The 16,892-nt window shown below is 35.1% G+C and overlaps 2 protein-coding genes across 3 annotated transcripts; one reads left to right on the forward strand and one right to left on the reverse strand.

The window, feature by feature from the left end:
* Window positions 1-493: 493 nt before the first annotated feature.
* On the forward strand, window positions 494-2,344 carry LOC113285952. 2 transcript variants are annotated; one of them, XM_026534686.1, is made up of 3 exons: window positions 494-553; window positions 1,290-1,569; window positions 1,803-2,344. In XM_026534686.1, exons 2-3 carry the CDS (start codon window positions 1,293-1,295, stop codon window positions 2,285-2,287), a joined length of 762 nt encoding a protein of 253 aa, XP_026390471.1. In that variant the 5' UTR covers window positions 494-553; window positions 1,290-1,292; the 3' UTR covers window positions 2,288-2,344. The 2 variants fall into 2 exon arrangements, with proteins under 2 accessions (XP_026390471.1, XP_026390472.1); XM_026534687.1 differs by lacking the exon at window positions 494-553 and having other exon boundaries at window positions 1,259-1,569.
* Window positions 2,345-2,885: 541 nt separating this feature from the next.
* On the reverse strand, window positions 2,886-3,980 carry LOC113285953 (early nodulin-like protein 1). The gene is made up of 2 exons (XM_026534688.1): window positions 3,735-3,980; window positions 2,886-3,614 (listed from the first exon to the last, which is right to left on the reverse strand). The coding sequence occupies exons 1-2, from the start codon at window positions 3,919-3,921 to the stop codon at window positions 3,130-3,132; spliced, it is 672 nt and encodes a 223-aa protein (XP_026390473.1). The 5' UTR covers window positions 3,922-3,980; the 3' UTR covers window positions 2,886-3,129.
* Window positions 3,981-16,892: the final 12,912 nt, after the last annotated feature.

Genomic DNA, 16,892 nt, shown 5'->3' on the forward strand with positions numbered 1-16,892 from the left:
TATCCTTCATACTTTCGCATTTCAGCCTAACAAGTTCTCGCTGAATCTTTTTAAGAGCTCCATCTTCAAGAGAAGGGTGAATTCTCTCAAACTCTCCAGCTGGACAATCTACATCTTCGGAGCACTCTTCTATCATAACCATTTCTTCCCAGTTCTTTACTAATGGTCGAGTGGTAGTTGATTTGGGAGGACTGTGAGCCTTAGTATCAGCTTTATTATTGGCTTCTTATAGGTCGTTTGGATATGAAAACAGAAGTAACTTTTCTATTTATTTAAGTCAAAGAGTCAAAAGCATGTTTGGATGACAAATTATACATCAACTTATTTAAGCAAAAAAGTAGCTTTTTTTTGGAGTGAAAAAACTCGACTTCCAACTTCTCCCAAAAGTTGCTTCTAAACTTCTCCTCGGTGATGTCGTCTTTTTTTTTCTTTTTTTTTTTTCTTTCCTTCTTAATACACTTTCCTCTCTCATTCGAACTCGTCTTCCTAGAACAAAAAATTTTTCAGAGCAGCTTGGATTAGGAAGAGTACAAAGGGGTAATACCATTGAAAGGTATAAATCTTTAAAGAAAATTGATGAGATTTATGTTCTTTGTAGAATTTTTTTTTTCCAGATTGTAGAAGTACCGAAGCCTTTGATCTGATTATCTTAAAACTTTGATTTGTTGCATGATTTATTTTGTTTTTTTTGATTTTTTTGAATGTATATTGATTTGTTTATGTAGATCTGATTATCTTAAAACTTCTGTAAGTAGTTGATGTAAGTCATGATAACATCTTTCCCATCTTTTTTAATTTTTCTTCATTAGATGTAGATTAAAAAATTTAAATGAAACAAATTGAAATTTTAGAGATCTTACAACTTTTGACTGTGGATTCTATTAATTTGTTTTGTTAGTATAGTTGAATCTTTAAAATTTTCATTTTGGTTGGGATGTTTATCATGATTTAAGAGAGCTGGTGGGTGTAGTCTTAATGAATAAGGAATTACTTAGCAATTAATCATATGAATAATAAATTGATTTGGTATCATCAATCATGAGAAGAACAACGTTATCAAGTTGGCTATGCCTACTGAACTTTCAATCCTCTCATGAAGTCCAGTTAGCATATTCCAAGGGTGCGTCTAAGGTTTCCGTCTATTTGCGATGAGATGTGCATTTATATAAAGCATTTTTCAGTTCTCCCATGAACTGTTGAATGTTAAGTTAATTTGATACTTTGGTTGCAGTGTATTCATGTCCTGTAGTAGGAAGTATTTATCATCTTGCGTCTTCCTTGTTTATTAGATTATGGCTTCAAGTTCAAACCAATCCCCATTGCCTTCGTTTGAAGATGCTAACGAAGTTCCGGCCAATCCTCATATTAGTGCTTCAGTTCCAAGTGGTGCAGCACAAATACCATATCAAGGCAGGAAGACCTTGCCCACTCAAAATGTGATGTATGTTTGCGATTTTGATATGTGTTTCACTTATGTTTTAGCTGGTTGGGAAGGCACAGCCAATGATGCAAGAATATTTATGGAAGCTGTCAGCGATCCGCAGTCAAAGTTCCCGCATCCCCCTACAGGTGAATTTCCATTAATGTTATACTTCATTTTCTTTTTTATCTAGTTTGAGAGTGGAAGCTTAAAGATGAATCTATAAAATATGACTTCTTAAATTATGAAGAACGGGTGCTAGTAAAAAATAAATTACTCACTAACAATGCAAATTACAGTTCACAGGTGGGATTTTCATGATACATTATAGTTTATACATTGAAACCTTAGATATCTGTGATAATTATTATCGATTGGGCAGGAAAATATTATGTAGTTGACTCGGGATATTCAAATATGTTGGGATACTTAGCTCCATATAGAGGACAACGGTACCATCTCAATGATTATCCCGAAACCAGGTTACCTCTTAGTGCGAGGGAGAAATTTAACCATTCACACTCGTCATTGCGTAATATAATTGAACGGTGTTTTGGAGTACTGAAAGCTCGTTTTCCTATTTTGAAGATGATGCCATCGTATAGCTTGCGAAAGCAAAGAAATATTGTTATAACATCATGTGCAATACATAATTTTATCAGAAGACACGCCATGGAAGACGATTTATTTTTAGAGTATGGAATTGATGACATGATTGTTCCTGGTGAAGGGCCGAGTGATCCTTCTGAAACTACAAGTTATGCCAATTTATCTGCTAGTGAATCTCAAAAAAGAAGACATGAAATGGATTCTTATCGAGATGGGATTCGAACGGGCATGTCCTTGCATTACCGCCTGCCTATGTGAAATGTTGTATAAGTTTTTGTAACTTTAATTAGATTTCGGCAAACATTATGCTCAACATCTATGGATATAAATTATATATATATATATGTACTGATCTCATTTTCACAGTTATATTTAAGTTCATATCAAAATATTTGTTGGTTTCAGAGTAATTATTTTCAACATTAAAAAATATAAGAATACTGATGATATTTTGACTTTTGGCTTCTGATTATGTGAATTTGCCAAATTAACTTATTTGCTTTTCAACTTAAAAGTTAGCCAGTTGCCAAACTAACTTTTCGACTTCTCAGAAACAACTTCTAGAAATTCAGAAGCAGAAGCACTTCTACTTCTGGTATCCAAACATGCTATTAATAATGTCAAGGCCAGTGAACTTCAAGAATATTTAGGCCAATCTCCAAAATTCCAAAATGAAAGCCACCATTGATTTTAAGAATACCAAGGGTCACATTTGAAATTTTGATGTGATCACATTGTTTCATTTTTGAAATGGATGCAATAAGAATTAAGTAACTGACTTTTTTTTTCTTCTTTTTCTTTTGCGTGTTTACTGATAGTAGTACTACATAGGAAAATGTGAAATATTTACCCCAATCTCAAATGATCTGTAATTACTAGTAGCAATCTGTGAATTACCCAATTTCAGTTTCAGTTACACGGAATTTAACGATCATATATCATGTATAGGCATATACACGTGACATGTAGGGATGAAACGGAACATGGATATTCTAAATTACTACCTGAGGTACTTCAAAACATACACAAGTGAGGACCTCAAAACTTATTAGCCAATCATCATTGAACATCACCAATAACCAGTACCAACAGTACCCACTCTATGGAAAGTGGGTGGCTGCAACCCAAACACATAAACAAACTTGAACGAGACGAAAGAAGAGGGAATTTGTAAGTTTTCCGCTTGATGACTTAGATGGGGTTTCCCAGATGGTGACGCCGTCGGTCTCGTTGAAAGAGAGTACCTGTGTATGAATTTTGCAAATAGACTGGCCATTAATGTACTTGTAGCATGTCTTGTTGGCCACAGTAGCAGTCCAATTTACAAGCACCGCATCTTCATCTAATGTCATGGTCGAGTGATTTGCAGCCAAAACATGATTTGGACCAACCATTATCTCAACCTTTTGACCCATTTCACACTGACTTGTAATTCCACTTATGAAGAATAAGTTTCCCTCGGCCTTGAGAAGAATCAAGTCTTTGCCTGAAGTGAAAGTCTTGATGGGAGTTGAAGTGTTGCATTTCTGAAAGTTGTCATGATTCACTTGGAAAACATTCTGAAACCTTGGCTGGTACTCAAAAACTATCCAAAAAAGGAAACAACATACAGAGAGATTAGAATTTATGTTAAGCAGCATCAAACATTTACAACTTTTATATCATACCACAGAAACAAAAGAAAAATCAAAGAAAACAAACTTACGAATGGAGTCTCCAATTTTGAAAGATTTGCTAAAAGACCACTTTTTGTAATCAGGCATTTCTACGTTTGTCCATCCGGTGCTTTCTCCGACCTTGTGAATTTCTGCTGCCATTGAAGACGCAACAGTACTGATCAGGATAGCAGAAACCATCAAAACCATAACTTTCTCAACTGTTATATGACCCATGAAACAATATTGTGTGATAACTAGTATGAGAGATTACTAAGAGCAGAAAGAAAAGATTGGTTGAGACAAATGTTATAGTTACTAAATGGATTACTAATCAACTAATTAATTTATAAATTAGTTTATTTAAAAAAAAGGAAAAAAGAAAAGAAAGAAAGAAAAAATTAAATAAGAAATTAGTCTATTCACAAATTAATTACATTTTTACCTATTTATCTCTATTTACTTCCTCCACCAGTCCACCAACTGATTTCATTTTTACCTTAATTCCTTACTTTTTGCACGATCCTTCTTACTACAAATCAACACTTGAACCTGTGACTAGGTACTAGGTAGGTCGTTTTATTAATCATATTTTTGGGTTCTCTTTCTTGGTTTCTCTTTTGTAGGTAACATTGAGAGGATGTGCAGAATCGCATCCTCTGGGAGGCTTGAAGATATGATCTTTTTTTTTCTTCTTCTTCGTCTCTTGCGGATGCTACTGGTATTTGTGAGGCTTCTTGATTATTTCTCGTGGTTTTCTTCTCCATGGTTGTATGTAATTTAAGATCGGTCGCAGAGGAAGAGCGGCTGTTTTTTGAGATGAATAGAGCTGTACAGTAGAGACCCTAAGGAGGATGGAGAGGGCAGCTGAATTACTATTTTAACCTTAATATCACAGCTCCTGTTTCAGGAAAAATGATATTTTTATTTTTTCATTTATTTATAGCAAAAATAAAAATACGCTAAATTGAAAGAAAAAAAAGTGAAGCTACCCCTTTTCCTAAAATCAATATTAATTGAAACTAGGGATATCAATGGGTGTCCATTATCCGGACCAGTTGAAATAGGTCTAGTACCGGGTCTTAAAGTTGTGCCCATTAATAATTTTGGAACCTGCGATAATTACCCGATTGAATCTGAATCTTAACGGGTCCAAACAGGTAATACCAGTCGGGTACCCGGTTATTCTAACTTTTATTTATCTTTTTAGCAAATTATAAGTATTTTGTTAGTTTTGGCTTGGATATATTTTTTTAATTTTTTATCTTTTTCTTATATTTAATCTTTATTTAATACATTAATGAAGAAACAATATTAAATTTTTGTAAGAAAAATTTAGATTTAAACCAAAAAGAGAAAGATATCAAGTTTTCGAAGGTTTTTTTTATGGTTTTCTTGATACCCAATGGGTACCAGGAACCGACGGATACCCAAAATTTTTAACGGGTCTGGTTCTGGTTCTGGGTCCACAAATTTAGGAACTGAGTCTGGACCCGACTTTTATAAGTAGGGTCTGGGTCTAGTGATACCCGAGAGGATCCGGACCCATTGACATCCCTAAATGAAACTCATTCTAATTTCTAACTTACTAAACATCTACAAAGACGTCTAAACGTCATAATAATTGATCAAGTATTGAACGTAAACCACGTATCACCATTGTAGAATCAACTCAAAACAAAAGGGATAACATCATGACTGCATTATCATTTGAAATATAAATGCCGGTGTTAAAGAAACCAGAGTGAGATAAAAGTCTAAAGTGTTCCATTAAATGGCTAAAAAGTTTCTGTTACGGACCATGTTATTAAATGGTTGTGGGTGAGATCAGTTAAGGGAATCAAGTGCGTAGTATCATGCTGGGATGAGAGACGTAAGGAACGCAGCCGGACCTTGAATCAGTGTGAGATTGATAAGGGTTCAACTACAGTATAGTCCGAAGTTCATTGATAGTAGGCTAGTGTCTGTAGCGGCTTAATACAATATGGTGTTCAATCTGGACTAGGTCCCGGGGTTTTTCTGCATTTGCGGTTTCCTCGTTAACAAAACTTCTGGTGTCTTTTTTATTTCTTTTCCGCATTATTGTTATATAATTGAAATATCACAGGTTGTGCGTTAAGATCAATCAATTAGAATCCAACCTTTGGTTGTTGATTTAAATTGATTGACACTTGAACATTGGTCTTTGGTACCGTTCAAGTTACTCCTCTTATATTCAATCAGGCTCGCTGGTTTCTATTTGATGATTGCAGATTGAATTAAGAGTTAGAGATATTAAACTCTTTGATATACTTTTCTCTAGATTGAGTCTGATGATAGACGCATTTATGTGTCTAATATATCTCATTTGTATATACTGTTAGTGCCCATTTTTGTACTTATTATGGTGTTTTAATTATTTATAGGTGTTTTTGGAAAAATAATCTTTTGCGGCGAAATTGGTTAAAAATGCGGCTTTTGGAGCTCCGTTGACGGTGCACCGGAAGTACCCCGGAAGTGCACCGGAAGTACCCCAGAAATACCCCGGAGGAACCTCGAAAAAGTGCGAAAAATGTCCCAGAAAAATTACAAAAAGCACCCAAGAGAAATTGATTTTGGCACCCAACTTTTGGATTAGGGGCACCCCTTTTCTTCACGAGTTCAAAATAGAATTTTGGCGGGAATTTTCCATGCACGTCTGCATGATTTTGATTTGATTTCTGGGCAGCTTTGAGCGAGATTCAGCGCTGGAAATTATTGGGCTAAGCCTGCTAAGGCTAAACAAGCCGAATGCAAGTGATTTTAGCGATCAAGTTGGGCTGGAATGACCTGGAGAGAAGATCAAAGTCCCAACAGGGGAGCTGTTTTCACGGGTCTGCTGTGGAGGAATTTATGGAGAATATTTGAGGATTAAGGGAAGATATCTTCTGTTATTTGATTCCAGTATATCTTGGCAACTTTTGGTAACAAAATTAGACGCGTACAAAGAGATTTGAAGGGATCAGCAGTTATGAGGGAATAATATCGAAACCATGCAGTGAAGATTAAAGAGAATATTCCGTGAAAATTTGGTGAGCTATTACGTATAAATAATAATTTTTAGGAGTCATAGAGGTTTTTATCAAGAGTTTGGGGTCGATCCAGAGCTAGGAGGAGCGAGAAAATGGAACCAGCAGCAATGTTCACCTGCTGCTGCTGCCATTAAAAAACTTCAAAAACACGAAGAACAAACACTTAAAGACAGTCGTTCTTCAACAGTTCCAGCAGCGGAAAGGAAGTGCCGTTGTTTACAGCGCTCATGTTCTATCGTTCTTTTACAACAGTTTAGTTCTATCGTTTCTTTCTGGACGCCTTCTGTGAGTCTTAGAATCATTGATTTATAACTTTTGACTCTTTTAATCATATTTTGAGCATCAAATATATATTTTTAGAACATGATTATTATGAATAGATAAACCCCATTACTGGGATGATGGAGGAAACCATTCTTTATGCATGAGTAATTCTATTTAATTCTTTTATGACTATTTGCACTATTATGAGTTGATTTATGATTTTTCTTGATTATTTGTGATTTTATCTGATGATGTATGCTTAGTCTAGGAACTCTTGATGCATCATGCTTATGATTTACATCTAATACTTTACAAAATCTATTTTTCGCAAAGAAAAGTGTCGATATTTGTTATCATTATAAGCTATAATTGTCTAGAATTAATAGTTGATTAGCATGAGTATAAGAATTGGTGGAATCCTGAGTCCTAGTATCTCTTGATCTTGTGACAAATTTTGTATATATTTTTGTTTTAAAAATCTTTTCAAGTCAGAGCAACGAATCTTTATTTACCGCAATCGAAATACTATAACATAATGGCGCCGCCGACGCGGACTTGTGTATAGATTTATTTTTATTTATTTTAATTATTTTTGTTCTTCTTTACGTTTCTGGGTTTTTTGTCTTTTTCTTTCAGATTTTGGAAGTTGGAGCGAAAGAAAATTTTTCCAAAGTTTTTGGTGAATAGTTAAAGACTGGAGTAAAAGGCAAAGCGAAAGGGGAGAAAGAAGAAGATTTTTTTATTTTTTTTATTTTGATAAAAAAAAGAGAGAAAAAAAAAGAGAGATATTTGTAATTTTTTTTTTAGACTTTATTTTTCTTTTGCACTTATATTTTTTTTATGGACTTTGGACTTTAAATTTTGGGACATTATTTTTTTATACCCTACGGAAGGGTACCCTTAAATATAAGCTCTGTGCAGGGAAGGACGACGATTACAATATCGTCTCGGCCCCTCGGGTTCACACACTGACACCGGAGTCAGTGGCCCGAGTCGACTTCAACGGTTCATCCCCCGTCTGGTACGGGAGGTAAGCTTTTGAAACACCCGCGAATCCCCTGTCAGCGGGTTTACTGTATTTCTTAAGGTGATTCATTGATTGAGGACGAATTTGGACTGTTTTTAAATTCCTAGTAAAGGGCAAGTCCTGGCCAATACAAGATAAGGGTTCGGATTTCATCACCGCTCCCTTCTTGCCCGCCTTAGGAAAACGAAACCTAACGCGAACCCAAGCTTAAAACTTGACTAGAACGAGACCGATAGGGTATCGCGCTTATCAGGAAAAAATTTCGAAGGATATTGGTTACTTTCTTAAGCACACCTCGAAGTTCATGATGGTTTCTGTGAGTTGAATGCGTGACTGCGCCGCCTTGTGATAGCGGCGAGGCCTTGGGTATCAAAGCTCCACTGAGCTTCCCTCGCCTCAATTCAACTTACTTTGACTCGGATTGATTCCAGAGGGGTTTGCTTAAATTGTAACGAATTCCCTTTCGAAGGAATATAAGATGGTCTAGAAAACAATTTAAGTGGATCCATCATGCTTTTTGTTTGCTAGATTCTATAGGTTTGATTTGGTCGAGTCAGCCTTGTTTGTGATTGTGTAGAATTCCCTTACAATTAAGAATGTCAAACTGGTATGATAGAAGCCAATACAATGAGTATCGATCTGAATTTGAATATGGACATCATCATTTTTATGACCATGGTGGGAATAGTAGTTGGGAACGCCAACCTTTTCAAGGTAATGGTTCATACCATGGTGAGCCCAATTACTATCCACACGCGAATTGGTCTTACGAGCAAGAAAATCAGGAACACTGTAGTACTGGTTACTCGTTTTTGGAAACTAGTCCTGATTATGATATTTCTGAACCTGTTCCATCTCTAGAAGAGACCCAACAACGGATTGAAAGGACGTATAAACGTTTAGTTGCAATGAATAGTTCAAAAGAAGAGTGTACACGATATTCTGAGATGATAAACGAGAGTGGTGAACGTATAAGTGTTATTCTTAGTGAAATTCAGGCACGTCTAGAGGCAGAAAATGAACAGTTGGCTAATGCTGCTCGAAATAATCTAAATTTCCAAAATGGGGTTTCTAATTCTACCCTTGATATCAATAGTGAATATTTTCCTAATTTAGAGGACTAGGCTAGAATAAAAGACACTACTTATTTAGATAAGGTTCAATCATCTTTGTACTATTATGATGATGAGGATAGTAGTAATGAAGAATCTGAAATATGTAGGCATAGTGATCAGGAATCCATTAATCCAATTGAGATTTATAATGATTATATTATTTCTAGTTCAAATCCAAATAATTTTTTATTATTATTCACCTATTCAAAAGGACGAGGATTTGATTAGGGATACCATCGTTTTAGACGATATAGTTTTTCCTTTTGATTACGAAGCCGATAGTGGTTTAGAGAAACGGGTTTATTCCGAAAATGTTGTTTTAGAGTCTAGCGACTTAGAAACAATAGTATTAGATGAAGAAGATATACCCGTAGAGATGAGTAAAGATGCACTACCTGATAATAAATTAGAAGAATCAATTGACCATTTTCAAGAATCTAATGATCCAGAAATTAGGGAGATTGTAACTAGTCTATATAGAGACACTGAAAACTCTAAGTTTGGGGGTGATTATCACCTTCCTAGTGCCTTACCTTTAACTCTCATAAAGTCCCTTCACTTAGGACTTGATATCTCTGCCTCGACAATTTTACAATATTACCTTTATACTCGTTTTCCCGAACCTAATGCTGTCCAGGAAGAAGTTCAGTCGTTAGAAACCCATCCTCTGGTTGATGTGGTTTGCCCAGTCTATGATCCCCATATTGACTTTGTTTTCCCACCAAATAGTTTTCTTCCAACTGTGGGAACATTTATATTCCAAATGTGTCGAATATTAAGTTGTGAGACTAAACCTAAATGCTTTAGGAAATTAGAATCGACACATTTGCTTAAGAATGACCACTACTCTCATTGTGGTAAATTATGTAAGTCAAATATTATTGACTTAGAGGATCCTCAGTTATTTAGGTTATTATTGTGCGCTTCTAAGATCATATTTGAGTTTTTCCAGACTCTAGGACCTAATGTTTCGGATCCCACCTATGAAGAAACGCAGCCAATGAAAATTTTATATTTAGACCCTTTCATAAAACCTGAACCTGAAGTACAATTAGATATTAATTTCTTAATCAGGAAACTAAGTAAGGGCATGCTAGTCTTGTTCACGTTCTTGGTTCATTGCAGTTTCCTTTGGTCAGCTCTATTTAGTTTTGAAGACCCACAATTATTTCGACTGTTACTATATGATTCTACGTGGTGACTAATCCTTGCTTAGTATGGCTGAAGACTTTAAACTTAGCACTTCTTGGGAGGTAACCCAATATTCATGCGACACAGTAATATCTTTCCTTATCTCTTTTGCTTCACTGGTAACAGTTTCTCCTTGTTCATGTTTTTAATTTTATCTTTAGAACATTGAGGACAATGTTAGGTTTAAGTTTGGGGTATGAGAGAAACTTTTTAGTTGCATAATAAATAAACTCCATAGCCTAGAAATTTATGCTTATTTAGGATGGCACTAACCAATCTAAGTGGATGGAAGCATTTTGGTTTTAGGAGTTGAGGGACCAATCTGACTAGATGGAAACATCTAAAGAGTCTATTCATAAAAGCAAAGAGCTCAGGTGTTAGAAATAACATGATAGTTTCGCCATATCTCGTTGAGTCTTTTTAATTTCTGTTTCTATTTTTATTTTTAAACTATGTTTCTCTAGGTGATTAGGTGGGGCTCACGATTCAAGTTGTTACCACTGCTAGGGTAAAATAAAGTGACTGAGCATTGAAAAAAAAATGAAAAAATGAAAAAAGAAAAAAAAGTTTATTAAAAAAAGTTTTAGACCAGACCATTTGACCAAACGGAATAAAATTCAATAAAGTCGGCCACTGGAACCCTTGTATATGCCAGTTGTGTTGACTTAGAGTTAGGATTATCAATCACTGGTTCCCTTGTATATGCCAGTGTGTTGATATTAGTCAGACTAATATCTCGGTCCATTAGGATAGGTTCATTTTGGCGGAGGCCTTCAGACAGATATGAGAAACACCGTTCACCTAGTAAACATCAAAATCATCTATGTTTTTCTATATCCATCTTCTTGATATATCCATGTGATTAGTTTTGACTCCGGATATTGATGTCCATAGTGCGACTATCTGAGTAGAGCTCTGTCACTTCATATGAATTTTAGTATGCTTGAGTGCAAACTCGTGTACAACAATTGAAATTTGACATCAGGGTACTTCCTCCTGTAGTCAATAAGTATGCCAACCAAGGAGGTTCTTTAGTGCTTTCCAAGATTTTGCGTAGATAGTTAGGGTCTGGAGTAATGATTTTGTGGGTATATCTCTGGTAAGCCCTCCCGAGACTATAACTCGGCCACTAGGGCCACCTAGGGGTTTAAAGGCTTATTGCATATGCTAAATCCAATCGATGATGCCTGCGAAAGTGAATTAGGATTTTATTTTGTAGTTTTGATTTGCTCGGGACTAGCAAATAATATGTTTGGGGGTATTTGATAGATGCATTTATTTGTCTAATATATCTCATTTGTATATACTGTTAGTGCCCATTTTCGTACTTATTATGGTGTTTTATTTATTTATAGGTGTTCTTGGAAAAATAATCTTTTGCGGCGAAATTGGTTAAAAATGCGGCGTTTGGAGCTCCGTTGACGGTGTACCGGAAGTACCCCGGAAGTGCACCGGAAGTACCCCAGAAATACCCCGGAGGAACCTCGAAAACGTGCGAAAAATGTCCCAGAAAAATTACAAAAGGCAAGAGAAATTGATTTTGGCACCCAACTTTTGGATTAGGGGCACCCCTTTTCTTCACGAGTTCAAAATAGAATTTTGGAGGGAATTTTCCATGCACGCCTGCATGATTTTGATTTGATTTCTGGGCAGCTTTGAGCGAAATTCAGCGCTGGAAATTATTGGGCTAAGCCTGTTAAGGCTAAACAGGCCGAATGCAAGTGATTTTAGCGATCAAGTTGGGCTGGAATGACCGGGAGAGAAGATCAAAGTCCAAACAGGGGAGATGTTTTCACGGGTCTGCTGTGGAGGAATTTATGGAGAATATTTGAGGATTAAGGGAATATATCTTCTGTTATTTGATTCCAGTATATCTTGGCAACTTTTGGTAACAAAATTAGACGCGTACGAAGAGATTTGAAGGGATCAGCAGTTATGAGGGAATAATATCGAAACCATGCAATGAAGATTAAAGAGAATATTCCGTGAAGATTTGGTGAGCTATTACGTATAAATAATAATTTTTAGGAGTCATAGAGGTTTTTATCAAGAGTTTGGGGTCGATCCAGAGCTAGGAGGAGCGAGAAAATGGAACCAGCAGCAATGTTCACCTGCTGCTGCTGCTGCCATTAAAAAGCTTCAAGAACACGAAGAACAGACACTTAAAGACAGTCGTTCTTCAACAGTTCCAGCAGCGGAATGGAAGTGCCGTTGTTTACAACGCTCATGTTCTATCGTTCTTTTACAACAGTTTAGTTCTATCGTTTCTTTCTGGACGCCTTCTGTGAGTCTTAGAATCATTATTTTATAACTTTTGACTCTTTTAATCATATTTTGAGCATCAAATATATATTTTTAGAACATGATTATTATGAATAGCTAAACCCCATTACTGGGATGATGGAGGAAACCATTCTTTATGCATGAGTAAGTATATTTAATTCTTTTATGACTATTTGCACTATTATGAGTTGATTTATGATTTTTCTTGATTATTTGTGATTTTATCTGATGATGTATGCTTAGTCTAGGAACTCTTGATGCATCATGCTTATTATTTACATCTAATACTTTACAAAATCTATTTTTCGCAAAGAAAAGAGTCGATATTTGTTATCATTATAAGCTATAATTGTCTAGAATTAATAGTTGATTCGCATGAGTATAAGAATTGGTGGAATCCTGAGTCCTAGTATCTCTTAATCCTGTGACAAATTTTGTATATATTTTTGTTTTAAAAATATTTTCAAGTCCGAGCAACGAATCCTTATTTACCGCAATCGAAATACTATAACATCTGACTGTCTAGTTGATTCTCTAGAAAGTATATTGGAGTAAGTCCTCTCAGATTTCCAAACGAATTATTGGGTGTGGTTGTTAGCCCCTGCATTTTCAATTGGTATCAGAGCAGGAAAACACATTAAAGACCTTATAAGTTTGTGTTTGTAGCGATCTCACTATATGGACATAAATGCTATCTCAATAAATGCATCGCCAGATCCAGGGATTCCATAATTTTCTTCCATGACTGATTTAATAAAATCTGTAGAAGAAATTATATTTAAACCTCCACCGGGTTTAAAATCCCGTGAACTGTATTCAGGTCATTAAAAGAAACTTGAAAGCTTATCTTTTGATGTTGAGTTATATCTCCAGAAAGAACAAGAATCTCTTGACAAGCTAAATCAAGTTATGATGAATAATATTTATGTTGAGGTCGACATTGATTTACTAATAAGTGAGAGAATTGCTCCTCCTCTGCGTAATCCAATTAGTTGTAAAAAAAACTAAACGATTTACAAGAGGAATTTAAGTCTTAGTCATCTGAGTATATCACCTCAAAGCATGAATCGATTCATTGCTCAATTCCTGATACTTCCTATCAAAATAATAGTATTGTCTTCTTTTATGAAGAAGCTAGGACGTCTCTTTTTATCAAAAGAGTTTCCCTTCGAAGTACTAAAAATTATCTGCATAAACTGTTTTTTATAAGTTGGAAAACAAGAAATCATAAACACAAATATTTTTGGGTTCTATTGAAGTTCTTTGATAGACTTATTAAAACAGTTCCTTGGGTGTTTCTCAACACTACAAGATGTAAGAGTTGCTGGAAAGAAACACTCTCTTGGTGCCATGGTGAGCAAGACATTGTTCACCTTAACACAACTTGATTGTGTTGGAAGTGCATCCTCACCAAGAAATGCCCTGTTATGTATACGGTGAGGGAAGTACAAGAACTGGAGCACACATATTATGATGGGTATGATTTTGAATGTTTGGTAACGTTGTAGAATTCGATCGGATTCTTCTAAAAAGGTATGTCCCTAAACTTGAGCAAGTTTTATGATGACCTATGTACCTTGTGTATTGTTCATGTCTACCTAACTTTATTTGTGTGTAAGGTTCTTAAATGTTTCGGTTTGGAAATAGTTGTTCGGAATGTTTTGGCCTTCGTGGTACACTTCAGGTATGCATACCAGTTTACAAATGAGTTTTTTGTAATAAAATCCAGGGAAATTCGTTTTCCTACCAGTTTTCATACTGAAAATCCGTTTGCATACCCATATGCATACTTGCATGTAGAAGTCAATATTCGGTAAACCTGTTTTGGCCGTATCTTCTTCGGCTGAAGTCGGAATGACCTCATTCTTTTTTCATTCTCTTCCTCTTTTAATTCTCTTCAAAATGGATATGAAAATTATTCAATTTGGATGAGTTAAGATTGGTCTTTGTCCCGTATCTTGTTTTTGAGTGTTTTGCTCCATTTCGTCGCACTTGTTCCACTTCTATTGGACTTGGGCACTTGGATTCTTGGAGTAATACTCTAAACAAGAATGTTTTTGGTGAATCACAAACAAGGAAGTTCAAGAATAGAAAGTAGTACACATTGCTATGGGATTCTTGAATGTTCACAATCATCTTTTATGAACTATGGTGCATGGTCATTATTGACTTTGTATGTTCTTATTTGTTAAAGAGAATCTTTTTATACGCCTTTGGTAGCTATTCTTAGTGTAAATCCGTACGAAAAATATTGATTCTACCCTCAAAGGACAAATCATCTTATATGTGCATTACGAGTTTGTCTTGTTGTCTAGGAAACTTCTTATGAGAATTTATTCTTGTGTTTTAAGAAGGATAACTGGGCTTTGGAATAGCCATTATTGTGAGTACACATAGCTATTTCTAATGATTATCATCTTGCAATGTTTTTAGATTTATTTATTTAAATTCTAAGTTATTTGGAAGATGATTTTTGCAGTATTAATATTTATAATTTTATATATTGAAAATTGTTATGGGATATGTTGTTTACGTCTGTGAACCTGTGACTATCCCATACTTGTTCAAAAGTTATCTCTATCATGTCGGTATGAAAGTATTGATAAAAGATAGAATATACTTTTGACAAACACAAGTTAAAGCCTTTTATGTCATTATGAAAATTTTGATGGAAGAAAGGATACACTTTTGTTTACAAGGATTAAGTCTATTATATGTCATTGTGAAAATAGTGATGAAAAATAGAATGAATCCTTGTTTATTTCGCAGTATTAGTCGATCTCTGATCCACATGTTTGTGCATATACTGTGTTGCTACGTAAATTCTCTTATGTCGAGCATGGCCAATTGAATTGATCATTTTCGTGGTTGATTCAATTGAGATTTTTGGATTCAAATCCATGTTTTCATGTGATTTGGTTATGTCAAAAGAAATCCTTTTTTTCTTGTAAAAGCAAGGTCGCCTTTGTTGTTCTTTCGGGAATGACATTTTATGGGGGAGCGTTCTTTTTGAACTTGTGCTTTATTGCCAGATCTTTGTGGGGAGTACGGCTGTGGAATATTATAAGGGTTATCTTGTATCTTTATAAACTCCTTGATGAATGCATTTAACTTCGACTTTATGATTGCATCTAAATAAGTTGGTATGTTATTCTCTTTTGGTCATGAAGTATCTCTATGAAAGTTTCATGAGGATCCCACTAGTTTTCGTACCTTTGCCAATTTGTATTGACAAAAAAGGGGAGAATTAGTGTGTAGTTTCATATTAAAAATACATATGGTTTATGGATCATTATGTAAGTGGAAGTGGTTTTCATGTCGAGATGAAGTATTGACTAAGGGGGAGTGATACATATCACCATAGTATTGTTGTCAAGTTGTGATACAATTAAACTTTGATATTGTATAATTATACTATGACACTGTATAACAATGATCGATAGCACTCGCTACGGATCTTCAACAACTATGATGCTGAGTTGAACACGTTTGGGATCATGGAGTACTTGGAAGTGACGAAGTTTTCAAGTCGTGTTTAAGATGCCAAGGAGATCAAGCATTTGGATGAGAAGATACAAATTTTTATTTATTTTGTAATCCATATGTATTGATATTTTTGTCACTAAAATTGACAAAGGGGGATATTGTTAGAGCATTGCTCGTTCGAACTCGCATGCGTTGCTATCTCAAGCATGTTTGTCAATGTTATTGATCAAAACCACAATTCTTGATTTCTAGCCTGCTTATAGATGTCTTGGACTAGGACATAGATTGTGTAATTGATTTTAGTTATCACGGCGTTCCTCATTTGAAGACGAAGAACTAAAAAAGGGAGCTTGTGGATCTTCATCGATAAAAGGTATGTGGAAACTTGAACTTATCTATCACTTGGAAAGTCTATTTCTACTCTATCTCCTATATTGAGACATAATCGTATTACGATATAGTTTTCTATATACAAATTTGAGATTTCGAGCTGAGTTTATCTCGCTTACATATTTCTCAAAATATGTGTTGGAAAGCTTACGCTTCAACCAAGTTCATCTTATATCATGAGAAAATTTCCGAGTAACATCTTACATGATTTATGTGATACAATCATTTGGTGTAGTCTTGGAATGTTTCGTTAATAATTATTTTAATATCATGAAAATTGCTTTGATGCTAATAGTGTGTGAAAACGGCTATTGTCATCCTCTAAGAAAGTTTCAATGATTGAATAAAGAGCTTAGAATCATGTAAGCATGTTTGGATATAAACATAGTGTGTTATCACATT

The sequence above is a fragment of the Papaver somniferum genome, chromosome 6 (genome assembly GCF_003573695.1).
Source record: "Papaver somniferum cultivar HN1 chromosome 6, ASM357369v1, whole genome shotgun sequence".
Classification (NCBI taxonomy): domain Eukaryota; kingdom Viridiplantae; phylum Streptophyta; class Magnoliopsida; order Ranunculales; family Papaveraceae; genus Papaver; species Papaver somniferum.

Excerpts from the sequence above, each read along its gene's own strand:
- LOC113285952 (XM_026534686.1), top strand. The coding sequence starts at position 1,293 with ATGGCTTCAAGTTCAAACCAATCCCCATTGCCTTCGTTTGAAGATGCT. Across the intron at positions 1,570-1,802 it reads GTTCCCGCATCCCCCTACAG|GAAAATATTATGTAGTTGAC; the intron begins GTGAATTTCCAT and ends TCGATTGGGCAG.
- LOC113285953 (XM_026534688.1), bottom strand. The coding sequence starts at position 3,921 with ATGGGTCATATAACAGTTGAGAAAGTTATGGTTTTGATGGTTTCTGCT. Across the intron at positions 3,615-3,734 it reads CAAAATTGGAGACTCCATTC|TTTTTGAGTACCAGCCAAGG; the intron begins GTAAGTTTGTTT and ends TTTTTTGGATAG.